Source organism: Epinephelus moara, chromosome 7, assembly GCF_006386435.1.
Source record: "Epinephelus moara isolate mb chromosome 7, YSFRI_EMoa_1.0, whole genome shotgun sequence".
Lineage (NCBI taxonomy): Eukaryota > Metazoa > Chordata > Actinopteri > Perciformes > Serranidae > Epinephelus > Epinephelus moara.
This window is the reverse complement of record NC_065512.1, coordinates 8,109,539-8,124,929: the sequence shown is the minus strand read 5'-3', so window position 1 is coordinate 8,124,929 and position 15,391 is coordinate 8,109,539. Positions and strand designations below refer to the sequence as shown.

General features: G+C 40.3%; 1 protein-coding gene across 2 annotated transcripts; it reads left to right on the top strand.

The window, feature by feature from the left end:
- The first annotated feature begins 1,896 nt into the window (after positions 1-1,896).
- Positions 1,897-15,303, top strand: pla1a (phospholipase A1 member A). 2 transcript variants are annotated; one of them, XM_050049215.1, is made up of 11 exons: positions 1,897-2,405; positions 3,459-3,684; positions 4,263-4,440; positions 7,207-7,315; positions 8,513-8,614; positions 8,734-8,826; positions 9,032-9,196; positions 11,032-11,121; positions 11,336-11,441; positions 14,041-14,196; positions 14,721-15,303. In XM_050049215.1, exons 1-11 carry the CDS (start codon positions 2,339-2,341, stop codon positions 14,809-14,811), a joined length of 1,383 nt encoding a protein of 460 aa, XP_049905172.1. In that variant the 5' UTR covers positions 1,897-2,338; the 3' UTR covers positions 14,812-15,303. The 2 variants fall into 2 exon arrangements, with proteins under 2 accessions (XP_049905172.1, XP_049905171.1); XM_050049214.1 differs by having other exon boundaries at positions 9,014-9,196.
- Positions 15,304-15,391: the final 88 nt, after the last annotated feature.

Sequence of the window (15,391 nt, the reverse complement as noted above, 5' to 3'; positions counted from 1 at the left end):
TTAAAGCTTGTGGGGAGAAAAAAACTTACGCATTGTACATGTTCATTTACTTATACTACATCCGGAGGGAGCTCGTCTAAAGGGGTCAGTTGGAGTGATACAAGCATCTGATCAGGATCCTCCTGGGCGCCTCCTGTTAGAGGTGTTTCAGGCATGTTCCACTGGTAGGAGGCCCCGGGGCAGACCCAGAACACGCTGGAGGGATTACATATCTCATCTGGCCGGGGAACGCCTCGGGGTCCTCCTCCAAAACAATGTGCGCAAGTGATTTCCATGTAAAGTCAATGTAAAGACACAATTAGATGCAAATTCCCTCAAAGCGGTGTGATGGATGCAATGGACATAATGCCAATGATGCAAATTAGGTGGTGCAAATGAAGCAAATAGCACAATTTCGCGCCATACGCTTTTCGCGAGAGTTGAAAAATCTTAACTCCAGCAACCAATTTGTGCTGCAATAGCCAATCAGCACTGAGATCCTCCAGGGATGTATGACACCCAGGACAGATTGGTGGAAGTTCATTCATAGATTCAGTGAAGTGAAGTGAAGTTATTCGCACGTATGAAACAAGTCAACACAAAATAATCAAGCGTTCAAACTCGTGCAAGTAATGCAATGTAAATTTGGTGTGAACACAACATAAGGATGCGAACACAGGTCTCCTGGGTGAAAGTCCCATGTTTGTTTGATTTGTTTGAATGGGCGTCTTCAATATTTGGACAACGTTACACTGACTTTGTCACTTTTTATGTAACGTCACATAACTTCCTCATCTGCTCCTGTAACAATTACTGAGGCCACCGGAGGGCACCACCTTACAATAAACTTGAGTTTGGGTCATAGAAAGCTGCTTGCACACTTGACCTATGTGGGCGTTTTTTTGGTGAGAGCAGGCTGAACGTTAGCTAACTCAGTGGTGCTAGGTGAACTAGCAGTAGATGCATGTTTCCTTCTGTGCTAGCATCTACTGCCAGCTCACCTAGCACCACTGAGTTAGCTAACGTTACAGCTCAGCCGAGGGGGATGGCGTTAACGTTTACATGTCACACTGTCACAAGCCTCTTGTCCATGAATAGATGCACGCTTCCTTCTGCGCAATGATACAGTTAGAAGGTGTAGTTTGGTCAAAAGAAAATAGTTCCGACGTGAAACTGCTCACAACAAGGTCTGTGGATTATCTTGAGTAACCAGGTCATGATTTCTGGAAAGAGACAGTTGAGTTTTTCAAATGCATTTTTAGCGCTGTGAGCAGTAGCACCACAAGCTGAGCGCCATCTAGTTCCATTATGGTGGAGAGAAGGCAGACATCTCTACAGCTGATATCTCCAGCACTCTGCAGCTCACACCAAAACAATCTACCTTGATAAACAGTGCTACAGGTCAGAGGAAAAATATGTATATTTGATTATGAGGTGAACTGTCCCTTTAACGTTTCTATTAATACTTTTGTTTTGAGCCCTTAATTATAATTCAGCTCTAAATCACCATGTGATAAACACAAAATGACTGCCAACTGCAGAACCTACCCTTGACCTATTTTTCTTGGAAAAGATTACACTTTTTGTCTGTAATTATTTTAAAACCAGAGGCAAGATCCAGACAAGCCTGCTCTGTATTCACAACAACCGTTTCAAGATCCACAAAGATAATTCAGTGACAGCCAACAGTGATGCAACTGGTTAATTAAAGCGGTGGAATTCCCCAGAGTGGTTTACAGCTTATTTAGAGAGAGCGTTGATTACGTAAGAGTATTGAAAATGGAACAATCTATCAGCTAATTATTGATTTCCTTCAGACACAACAGGGTGACCCCTCCTCACATAGACACAAACACACAAAGACACACACATCTACCCACACACAAACCAGCAGGCAGCCAGGCCAGAGTCCAGCACTTCAAACAAACAGCCATTGAACACCAATGAGGTCATGGCTTCACCGCCAGGCAAAGAGCTTCAACCGCTTGTCGGCCCAGTAAAAACCCAGTCTGGGGGGAGAGAAAAAAATCGCCCACTGACAAATGTGATGACTGAGTAAAAGGACAGGGGAACGTTTGTTGTGAAGCTTTACAAGAAAAAGAAACTTAGTGTAATTAGAAACATTCCTTTTTGGAGTCTCTTGGACTGCTTTATATAGATTCCTGCCTCGCTGTCGTGCCAGCTGAGTGCCAGTTAAATGCTAAGCAGCCGCTCCAGAGTTACAACACAGCACAGAGCCGGGATTTTCTCAAGCAAAGGTTGACCAATTTGGAGTTGGACTGAGCAGCTGAACACTGTTAAGCACTAACTACAGCTACCAGGCAGCTACTCTGTGTGTTACTTCTGTGCTTCAACAGAAATGCCTTGGAAACACAAACCAGTCCTCCTCTGTGTGTTGACAGCCTGCATCACAGCACTGGTGTTGGGTAAGTGAAGAAGCCGGTATTTATTTATTATTTTTTTTATTTTATTTTTTTATATATTTTTTCTTGTTTTTAGGTTTTCTTGTTTTAGGTTATACAAAGATGCTTAAGTGAAACAGGAAAAAGAGGGCTGAACCTAGTGAAACTTAACACTGCATGAGTACTTTACTGTAATACAGCATCATATAAATCATTAGAAAATATGATTCTTAACTGCACAACAGGATTATCTTTGTTGTTTCAGCTGAACATTGAGTGCATTAAGTGCAAGACTTAATGTGTTTAATACAAATATTAGCATGACATCATATAAATACTGTCAACTGAAATAATAAGACTGTCTTTGTGTTCAAAATTGCACAGTATTTAAGGTTAAACAATGATACACAGTGTTATTAGATAAAGTATCACCATCTCTTGTTTCCTCTCTCAAAAACGTAATTTGACTATAATGTAATGTAATGTAACCTTAAAGGTCTACTTTGTAAGATTTAGGGGGATTTGGTGGCATCTAGTGGTGAGGATTGCACATTGCAACCAGACACAACTTCTCCTGGTTAAGATTCATTCAGTGTTTATTGTTCAGGAGTTTTTTACCAGGAGCTGAATTATCTGCAGAGTTCTTCTCCTCTTTAAAACAATGGGACTAGGTGATTAAAACAAGTAAAAACACAAAAATGAAGCACTTTCATGTTATAAATCAGTGTTTCTCCTACGCTATTGGGCACATCACGGACGCGCTGCTTGCCCAGTACCTGCTAATCTGTGCTCACCGTTTTTATGATCCAAATGTTTTTTACAGGAGCTTTTTTTTTTTGTGTGTGCAAAGGTTTGACAAAATATTTAGTTGTTCCCGAAATTGTGTCTAAGCAAGTAAGAAAAACTGTATTAGAGAAAGGAGAAAGAGCTTTATTTGGCCGTCATCTGGTGTCAAATAAACAATATGTCATGTTTTATTGTCTGAATTCACCATGTTTGCTGTTGTGTGATGCATAAAGACCAACACTCAACATCCAGGCCCAGTTAATACAATGTTACGTCCTTCTAACTGAGCAGGTTTAGAGGAAAGGGGGAAATATGATGAGTGCGCCGACCTCAACAACACCACCTGGCAGGAGTACCGGCAGCGGAGAATCAAGCTGCAGGTCGAGTACCTGCTGATGACCAGAGCAAACATGGACTGCGCACAAAGGTTTGACCAGGACTCTCTCGGTGAATCACAGCAGCAGCCGTCCTACTTCAACATCTCCCGGCCCACCAAGGTCATCATCCACGGGTACAGGTGAGCAGAGGACCCTTAAAAACACTTTTTCCCTTTATGAGCCGCGATAGTTTTGGTTATTTCTCTTGATAGATTTTTTTATTTGTGTACTTGTTTGTGCTCTTCGTACTGCTTTGAAGTAGAAAAAGTTGCATAAAAAATGATCATGTCATCATGATGATTTCTATGCACCAGTCAGGATTTAGCGAGATCTGGGTGAGAATGTGATGAAGGTTAAAGGTTTATTTGGTCCGATCAAACCACTCTCACACAGTCCTGATAAAGCAGGTCAGCTAAGTAAATAAAAACTGACTTTATAACCACTCTAACCCCAAGACCATGACCTAAACAAACAAAAACTGTCCTATGAGTCATTTTTGGGAATTCGTACAAAGTGAAATCATCATGAGGCTTCCCCTAAGCTAAGAAAATGTAAATCTGGGGGGACCAGCTTTGTTTATTTGTTTGTTTTAGACAAAGCTTATCACTGGTTTATAGAGTACAAGTCACTTCCTCCATCTGTCCTTTCCAACATCCTCCCACGTTGCTTAATCCCACCCTCCCTGACCCGACCCTACTCTCGCCTTTACCCCTCGCAGGGCCCTGGGCAGAAAGCCGTCCTGGGTGAAGGAGCTGGCGCGGGCCCTGCTGAGGGCGCAGGATGCGAACGTTGTGGTAGTGGACTGGGTCTATGGTGCTTCCTTCGCCTACAACCTGGTGGTGGAGAATTACAAGGAAGTGGCTCTGCAGATCTCTGTCCTCATCAACCAGATGCAGGTAAACTATAGACGTTACCCAACATTCATAATTCACTTTTATTCTCAGAAGTTAAGGAGGTGATTTAATTCTAGTCTGAAACTGCTTCTTTTTCTATTGCTGACACACTCTGAAACATCCATTGGTTCAACTTAAAGAAATTAGGTAACAATTTATATTTAATCATATTTAGTCTTTTATAAAATCTGACGAACCCAATAAATTTAGTGCAACCAGATTTGTTTTGACCTCAAAAATTAAGTTGAACCAACCTAATAAGATGTGTTGACATTTAGTGGTCAGATTATATTCTCACTTATCTATTTCAATTCTATCCTACCCAAAAATGTCAAACGTGTTTTGATTTTGACAAACTTGACTAAAACATTTAATGTTGTTTCTTATGCTGAAAAACTTCTTTATTCCAAATGGTATCCACCAACCCCATTAATCATTTTTCACAGTGTACTAGTGGTACACTGTGAAAAAGGAAGTACTTTGAGGTTCTCAGGGTGAGGTCTTTAGTTTGTACCAGAGACCCAGCTGAAAACAAAAAGGGACAGAGTTGCTGACAGCGCCCCGAGGCCGAACAGTCGGCCTGAGGAAATCTGGTCGGGACCAGTCAGTGATCTCTTTTAAGTTCCTTCTTTAAACATACTTTTATTGGTGAGCCTTTCCTGATGTTACTTGAGTTCTAAGTTCATTTAAACTGTCTTTTATTTATTTAAGTTTCAGTCAGTTCTTTTAGTTGTCGTTTTCATGTCGTCTGTTTAACTATTGACACGTGAAGCACTTTGTAACTCTTCTTTGAAAAGCGCTTTACAAATAAAGATTATTATCATATGATAACAATTCAATATAGATAACTAAGGTCCAAGTAAATAAGCTTACTAAGTACTCTTATTAGGATCATGATTTCACTTTGACCTGGTGAACAAGAACACACCATACATGAAGTCGCTAAGCCCCTCCCTAAAATGGCCGCCTCCAATCCTACTTTAGCAGTCTCAACTATGCAGGAGGCTAATCAGGCTTTCAGAGAACCTGGAAATATCCTCTATGTTCAGCATCAGGAGTCGAATTTTTCACTTTTCGAAAGCCAAATATTAAAGAGGAGAAAAGTTGAATATGGATAAAACAGTGTGGAAGACCTCACTCACAGCTGAATCTATCAAAGATCAATAAACCCCTTCATTTGCTTCAAGGTCAGATGCTAACCAATGTTAGCTAGCTTAGAACATTAGCAAACAAAGTTGTTTAAATACAAATTATAAGTTAGTTATGTTTTAACTCAAAGTTAGGTAGTTGTATACCATTTAAGACTTCATGCACATTAAACAGATAAAAAGTGGGATAATTTAGTTTTGCTAGCAATGGGCTAAAACATATATTAGATAGTGCCAGCTTTAGGGAGTCATAACTACACGTTAGCTTAAAATAAACATTGCTTGTAATGGAACCAGCTAGCTCTTCTCATTAAACCCAAACCATGAGTTTTCATATTGACATGTCACTGGTGGGTGGAATTGTGTGAATTACACATGGCATTTTATGAGTGTAGTCAGTATAATATTTTTTAAATATGAAAGGAATGAGAGAAGATTTAGAGATTGAGCCTGTGTTGTTTGACAAAATGTGTTTAATTAAATAAAAGGATTTATGAGGAAAAGGAAAGCTCATCCTCCATATTTGTCAAAGGGATTTTGTTTTTGCTGTTTTAAATTAATGGATGTTTTAAAGGTCCAGTGTGTAGGATTTAGGGCCGTCTATTGGCAGAAATAGAATATTATATTCATACCTATGTTTTCATTAGTTTATAATCACCTGAAACTAAGAATTGTTGTGTTTTTGTTACCTCAGAATGAGCTGTTTATATCTACATAGGGAGCAGGTCCTCTTACATGGAGTCCACCATGTTGTCCTACAGTAGCCCAGAAGGTCAAACCAAGCACTGGCTCTAGATGGGGCCTTTCCTCTTTTGTGTTTGTTTGGGTTTTTTTGCGTTATCCAGGGTAGTTTTTGACAAAATATTTGAATACTGAACACCGTGGACCATGGATGATTACATGATGAGTGATGGTGGTGGTTAAGATGATGTTAATACTGATGCTTGTTGTTGATAACCATGTTTTTTTTAGATGTCTATAGATGCCTAGATGGTTCGATGTTGAAAACAGCATCATGACTGACAGATGTTGATCTTACAGTCGATCTTATCCACCTTGTAGGGTCATGATGCACTTTACTTACCCTTGTACTCAGCTGCTGCTAACCATACAATTTGCTCTGAATTTTTTATTTATTTGGTTATTTTGAGTATCTATATTCTTATGTATTCACTTGTGCCTTTTTACGTATGTTTTTACTTGCTGTGCAACTCATTGCCCTCCAGGGACAAAATAAAGTTGAAGTTGAAGTTGAGGCATTCCAGGGTAGGAGTACTGGTGGACCTCTGGGGCAACAGACAAAGCCCAGATTCTGGTGTACGCTAATCTACAGAGAATGGGAAGAATGTGCGGTCATTCATACAATACAACTCATTTTTTGCCTCCCTTCAGGTCAGCCAGCCATGCCTCACCACTACGTCTGAAAGTGCTGATAGAAATTCTACAGCAAATTAGTTTCAAGTATGTCGCTGTTCAGGAGTGATGTACAGTCCTGATTTTGCTATTTGAATAAAACAGACAGTTTAGCACTCAGTAAACTCAGAGTTACCACAGAACCACTGCAGAAACTGTTTCAGGTGAAAATAAAATGACTAAAGATTGCATCTGTCTTGTGCAACAGAAACATGGATGCAAACTAGAGTCCTTCCACTTCATCGGGATCAGTCTTGGGGCGCACGTCGCTGGTTTTGTGGGGACTCTGTTTGAGGGGAAGATAGGAAGAATCACAGGTGAGTCCATGAATTGGAAACACTTCACTATCGTCTAAATGCAGGTTTTTCTTCTTTCACTTGTATATTGTGTGAAGAAAATACTTTGATGCAAGTTTTGCTTCACCTGTGCTTCACTTCAATTTGAAGAATCACCCTCCTCTACTAAATAAATAACAAAAACCATGAGGGAGAACTTCTGTGATACTGTTGTTGGATGGAAAAATAAAAGGTGTCAGCTGCTGTTATTCTGCTGCAGAACAACAGGCCAGACAATGAAGTCTCTCACAGAGCCTCTCACTCTGAATGTGCTTTTAGTGTGACCTTGAAAGATTAGCCTCGCTCTTCAAAGGACAACAGCACTTTGATAAGAGAGCCTCTCTGAAGCTGTGTGGAGACGTCTGTTCTCAGAAAACACCAGCCGACACAATGCGCCACTGTTCACTTGTTTATATCAGGTCTTTTTGTCTGAGTGGGGAAGCTGGAGCGAGTTTGAAGTGCAAGTCAGAGGATACGCAGTTGCTGACTGGAGTCTGGCCATCAAATTTGAAAAATGGAAAAATAACAGCTTTAAGAAATCAATACGTTCAAACCATCACAAGCTTTCTAAAGTCAGCTGTGGGTAGAGGTCAGTAAAGCTCTTTTTCAATACCAGAAAGTTTGGGGACATCTAAAGTAACATCCCTAAGTGCATTTGTGTTTGCTTTCAACGCGTCAATTCTCTTTTCATTCGGAATAAAAGCTCAGGACTAACGAGACTCGTAGAAGACAGGTGTGACAGGAAACAGGCGGGGAAACACACAAAGACAGGGAGTAAAACCAGACATTACACAAGAGGAGAGAATCTACAAAATAAAACAGGAAGCAGATTAAACATGACTGAACAACAAAAAAACAAGCAACACAAACACAGAAGTCCACAAAATAACATAATATTGATAAAAACCCAAGATCATGACAAAAGCTGCTTTTATTCTCACAAAGTGATCGTGTAAAACTTAACCCCAGTGGTTTGTGCCTGTCAACAACTATCAGCCATGGATACTTTATTTACAACACATAACCAAGAAAAACCAGGCTCGTCACAGTTCTCATGCTATGGGAAAACATTTTCAGAGCACTCAAGGAAAATAATCCTCCTGAATCATTATTTCCAATGAAGTGAATTTCATGCTGTCCTTTTATTCCTAAACATATGTTCTTCTTCTTGTGACCCAGGTGTTGACCCAGCTGGTCCCATGTTTAAAGGAGCCGACACATATGACCGTCTGGACCCGTCTGATGCTCAGTTTGTCGACGCCATCCACACAGACTCTGACTGTGAGAAAACTCTACACTGAATACCATAAAGCCTTAAAATTACGCTGTTTTCTTTTCCATTATCACTTAAATACTAAAGGCACCACTGCAGCGTTATTGAGGTTTGATTTCTGCATCAGATTTTGGTATTTCCATCCCTGTCGGTCATGTGGACTTCTTTCTGAACGGAGGAAAGGACCAGACTGGATGTGCTCGCTCCAGGTTCAACTCAAGTAAGTTCAGCACTCACTGAAACCTAAAAGCTGAGAATAAACAACCTGAGAGAGTCTGTTGTTTATAAATGTGTCGTCTAAATATAGCTCAGACTGTCCACTTTACTCTCTGGACACATTTAAAATTTTAAATAAGTATAATTTTCTGTAGACACCTGGCTCTGTCAGTGTTTCTGTGTGTTGTCAGTTCTCATCTACTTCCCAGTGTATGGTTATGTGATATGTGACCACATGAGGGCGCTGCATGTCTATATGAGTGCACTCAATGGCTCGTGCCCGATAATGGGGATCCCGTGCCACAGCTATGAGGACTTCCTGAAGGGACGCTGTTTGGACTGTGATATCTTCAAGGGCAGGTGTCCAACTATAGGTGAGAGAACACAAGCTGTATTTAAATGAGTTACATGAAAAATAAAGATGGTTATTTTCTGCATGCTTGTTTAATATTACCTGAAGTCACTCCTTCAACATGATGTTGGGGACTGAGTTGTTTATGTCATGTTACAAAAAAAAATATTACAAATATTTGACCATATAAATAGACATATTTATGTGACACTGGAGAAGTACTGTTAAGGCCTCTGATACAAACTACATTTACTCAAATACTGTTTGTTTTTTTTGCAACTTTGAGGGACTTGTTCTTGAGTATTTATATTTCTTGCCACTTTGTGCTTCTACTCCACTACAACTCAGAGGCAAATTATGTACTTTTTATCAATTGATTGATTGACTTTTTAGTCCACTAGATGCATCTGACAGCTTTTCAGAATACAGGTTTTTACCCCTTCCTGTCCAGTGAAAATCATGTATCTCAGTGGTGCACCAAAGGGGTGGCCAGGGGGATGTCTTTAATGAGGGATTTATACTTCTGCTTTGAATCGACGCCATACCCTACACTGTAGCCTGACGTGCACCTCCCCAGAAATGTAACCACACGTCGCGGCGACACAGACCTCCGTCTATTTCTGGAAGCTGAAATTGTTTCCCTCAGTGGAAACGAAGCTTTTATTTACTTTACGTTACTTTACTTTCACAGATAAGAAACAATAAATTGTGAAGACAATAAAGCCTCCACAAAAATCTTTGCTTGTCACTAGGGTAATTTATAGAATGTAAAATGCCATAACCTTGTGCTAATAACGTTAGCATGTTATATTTGTTTGGAAAACATGTTTAGTATAAGACAGTTGTTTTGTCAGTGAACCTTGTGAGTTGTAATGGAGCCGAATTTGTAACATGACCTTTGTTAAATGTTGCTGTTGTCCTTGGCTTTATATGAGTAGAGGAAAAGTCTGCTAGCTGCTAGGCTAATGTATACAATATAAAATGCCATAGGCTTGTGCTAATAACGTTAGCATGTTGTATTTGTGGGGAAAATGTGTCCAGATAAAGACAAGTGTTTGTCTGTGAATGCTGCGAGTTATAGTGAAGCTGATTTGTGTACTTGTGTTTGAAACTGTCTCTATTAAGCCATGATTACATTTTGGGTGTGTTTTGAATCAACTAAACTTCACGGCACTTCACAGAAACCCTGTCGCTGACTAGAGTTTTGGAGGTGTAACTGCAGTGGACACGAAAACACAACTATAAATGCTCACAACTGTGTAGGCCACATGCGTAGGCTATGGCGTAGGGTCTGTATAGAATAATAATCATCAGTACTGTAAATGTACCAATTAAGAAGGTTAAGACAAGCATTAAAACCAATAGAAAAGTCTGGTAAGTTGATAGATTTATATCACTTTACTGCAATGCAGCCTTTTAAATGGGGGAAAACACCACAACACATCACAATTCAAGAACATCCAAAATCTAACAAGATATATATCGTCTCATATCTTGATAACTGTTTTGAATTTACTTGTAGTGGAGTATTTTCACAGTGTGTAAAAGACAGACAGTCACAGGTGTTTCCATCAGGGTGTGGAGGGACAGGAAGGTGGGGTAACATCAAACCACTGAAAGAATATAAACTGGGTATCTGTGAAGTCTCAGTATCACCAGCAGATATGACATCAGGCTGCACTCAGGCAGCAGCTCTGGTCTCGTCACACAGCAGCTTTTGGCACTTTCTTATCATTTCAACCCTCTGATACTCCAACACGCGCTGATACAGTGACACAGTTAACGTACATGGAGCCTGTTTGATTTGTGTGACGTATGGGCAGCTGCTTGACACCATGACACCATGTTTTTTTTCAGGTTTATCAGAAAACAATGGGATAACCACGTCTCCACTCCCCAGAGAGCAGAAGCTGTTCCTGCTCACTACGTCTTCACCACCTTTTTGCTGTGAGTGTCCGACTGTCCTTGAACTTGATTATTCAAACACAGTGATATTTGGATTCTCTAAGAATTTGCAGTCTTACCAGTTGAGCTTTCAAGATGGCTAATTATTTTAATGTTTTATATAGTGCCCTTCTTTCATTCCAGCAATCAAACAAAAGTTTTTATGTCATAGGTCAGTATTAAAGGTCAGTATATCTATGTTTCCCGCTCTGCTCAGCTCATCACATCCTGCTGCAGCTGGAGGTTTCTCCTCTGGATAAGAGCGCTGAGTTGGAGGTGACACTGACGACCAAGAACCAGGGAACACAGCGGCGGTTCAGGCTGTAGGTACCACATCTGTAACGTCACAGTTTTTATTCAGTTTTCCAGAAATTTTAGCTGTTGAAAGTCCTCTCTACACATAGATGTTGTTTTGTACATGCAGAACAAAATGCTGCTCAGTGGTTCAGTGTTGTGTTGGTGAGATAGTGATAAATAAAAAAAGAGGGTGTTATTGTTTATATTGTTGTCGTGCACACCAACAAGAGGTCCAGTTACATCATCCATGATCCTTGTTACAGAATCTAAACTCTGATATCAGACCAGAAGTTTAAGTAGAGCAGATTCAGTGTGACAGCTGGTCTGTTTGACAGATTCCGATGCAGCAGCGCTCATCCCAGAACTTGTACTGTAATGTCTTTTTTGTTTTTTTCCCAGAAAAGCTGAGCAGGCAGCTTCTGTTTATAGAAGAGATGTATCGTATGTTTCACTGTAAACAGGCCTGGCCAGGTGCAGAGATATGTGTACAGGTTCACCTGAGTTCAGGAGGACTTCAGCTGCTCACATTGTGCATACTAACATTCTTACAGTTCTAGTTATATTATATGTGATGACATGAACTATATATTGTTGTGTCTGTTGTCTCTTAGGCTGTGACATTCACTGACATATCTTGCTGCATCTATAGCGCTGACACTATTTTCTCCAAGCAGATGTTGCATTTTAGTCTGGTCAGAGAGTGAATCAAAATCTCGGAGATTACATTTTATTTTTGTAAAGAACTTGATTTTGATGTCATATGCATCAGTGTAGCAGGAAATAGTGCTTTGTCTTGACCTGTCTCTGAGGACAGAGCTGACACAGCCTGTCTTCTCTCTGCAGCCAGGTCTGCCTGTGTCTGCCAGTCTCTGTGGCCAGGCTGTTATATTATATAATGTTATATTAGCTGTGTCTCAGTTCAGGCGCTGCAGCCTTTGAAGGCTTCATTTGAAGACCGATTGCGTCACACCGGTGCTACCAAGGCTTCAAATGTGGCCGAGAAATGCAGCCTTCTTTCCCAGAATCTGGAGGATGCAATGGATGAATCCTTCGTGGCCCAGCCTATCCCAAGATGCATTGCAAGCCGTTGACAATTATATATTGAGTTAACTAACAGTTGTTAACTAGCTAACGGTTAACTGTTGTTAAAATTACTATTAGCTAGTTTATCTGAACACGGTCCATCATCAGCCTGAAATATATCAAATGGTGGTGTCCCTGGCGGTGAATCATCTCCTCAAGTATTGAATGAAAAATATATATACATAATTACAATCTCTGGGTCCATGATTTAGGGCTCACTAACTTACTAGCTTACTCCTTCTTTCATCAAGCGCAGCTGGTTGCTATAGGTAACAAGAACACCAACAGTTCGGGGCGAGAACAATTGGTGATGCAACCAGGAAATCTGTTCAGTTTGGCTGATGCGGCCTTCAAAGGACGTGGCCGATGTAGACCGCGAGGGATGCGTCCTTCAAAGGCTGCGGCCCCTGAATTGAGACACAGCTTTTATATTATACTATATCATATTACATTATACCATGGTCTGGTTGATACTCAGTTCTGATTGGCTGTAGGGTGCTTCAGATCTGGCACAAACATTCACTTGGACTCAGCAATGAACTGATTATATTTTGGAGGCCAAAGGTCAAATACAATGTGACCCTGAATCTGTCTTATTCTCGTGAACGAGATGTCTCAAGAACACCTTTAGGGAATTTTTTGATGTTTGGCACAAACATTCACTTAGACTCAGCAATGAACTGATTAGATTTTGGTGGCCGAAGGTAAAGGTCAGTGTGACCTTGAATCTGTCTCATTCTCTTGAACGTGATATCTTGAGAACACCTCAAGGGAATTTCTTTAAATTTGGCACAAACATCCACTTGGACTGAAGAATAAACTGATCGGAATTTGGTGGTTGAAGGTCAAAGGTCAGTGTGACCTCACAAAACATGTTGTTGGCCATAACTCAAAAATTCTTACAGGAATTATGACCAAACTTCACACAAATGACTAATAGGATATAATGATGAAGTGATTACATTTTATATCCAAAGGGTCAAAGGTCAACTTCACTGTGACATCATAATATTATGCATAAAACACTTTTCTGGCCGATCCTCAACGTCATATATTTCCATTCTATATTTCAGAAGAAAATAATGTCCTTTTATTCCACCAAATTTAAGTGAACATAAATAAAATACTATAAAATACTCTCACATGTATTTGTAAGTGATAAAAACAGAAACAGGAGCCATTCTGCGTAATGAGTGCTTTTACTTGTCATACTTAAAGTATATTTTGCGTATAATACTTCCATACTTCATGATGTTTACTTGTAATGAAGTATTTTTAGATTGTGGTATTTCTAGTTTTACTAAAGATAAGGATCAGGGTACTTCTTCCACCACTGGTTTATATTTTTGTATTAAAAACGAAAATATAACAGTCAAGAAAAGCAGCGAGAGACGTAGCAGTCAGTCTGTCTAAGTCATAAACACAGAAGGAAACAACTGTCCTGTGTGATGAATGTTGATTATCTGAGTGTGTGTCTGGTCTTGTGTGGTTATGACAACATTATTTACACGCACAATGTGTGTTTATGTGTGTGTATTGCAGTCGGACAGATACGACGGTGTACAGGATGGTGTTGTCTCACCCCATCGCTCTGTGTGAGATCCACACCATCAAGCTGAAGAACACCGGAGCTCGTTTCTACAGACAGGGAGACGTCCACGTCAAGTCTGTGTGCCTCACAGAGTTCCCCTCTCTCAGGTGCCGTATACCCGTCACATGACATGCACACACATATTGTTCTGTTGGAGCTCCCACGCCTCCTCCTGCTAGATTTTGTCCTCCTGTAAATCAACAACAGCTTCCAGGCCTGTTTCCGTTGAGCCGCCACATACGGAGATAAAGTATACAAGTAGTCAGGGCTGTATATCTGACTTGATTTACAGTTACTTAAGTTCTGTACTCGGTGACACTGATGGGTTTCCACTGTAATGAGTTGTGTTTATGTTGGCCAATGAGCAAGAAATGGCAGTAAAATGTTTTTTTTATTTAAACAGTACATTCTGCGTTAGAGGCTCCTCGGCTCTGATTGGTTGTTTTCCATCACATGTGGTGGATTCTTGCAAATGCCATAAGAGGCACTACGAGACGGCAATAAAACGTGATTTTTTTTCCCCACACTATCTGTGTCATATACTACTCTGTGGATGTAAGGACAGTTTCAGCAAATAAAGAAAGAAAGAAACAGAACATTTAAATGACATTGAAGTGTGCTCTTGTTTCAGGCGAGAGGAGCCACTGTGTGTGAACAACTTCCACGTCAGACGAGGAGCTCCGTGGTCACATGACTTGGTGCAGGTGTGTGGCTTCTACTAAGGAAGTGAGATCTACTCAAAAAGACACTGAAGGGGGAAAACACATCTACAGTGAAGTCACCCAACTTTCACTGTTTCACTGTTCACCATAATGATCAGAGCCAAAGACTGCATTTTATCCTGGAGAGGAAGTTACCATTAGAGAGACGATCACTCTGCTACTGATAACAAGCAGCCTAGTTGTACTTTAATATTTGGTTATTTGGCTAATCCACTGATCCTCCAACATCATGACTTTGTTGTTATTCAGGTTTGCCTTTCCGTTCTCCCCCTGCAGCTCCCTATTCTTCTGTATTCTGGTTTTAGGATGTTCCAGGTTTCTTACATATTTTCTAACTTGTAGTTTTAATGGTGCTGAATTCAGTTTGTCTTGTTATAAACTGGTGACTGTGCTCTGCTTTTCTCTGTAGATGTTTGAAAGTTAAATATTGATGTTTGACATTGGTGGACACCAATTCAGTTACACTGATAAAGACATACTTGTTATATTTCATTTCTTTTCTGCTGATAAACCCCCTAAATCCTGTACACGCTGGGCCTTTAAGTGACCTTCTCACAGGTATGTCAGGAAGTAGACAGTC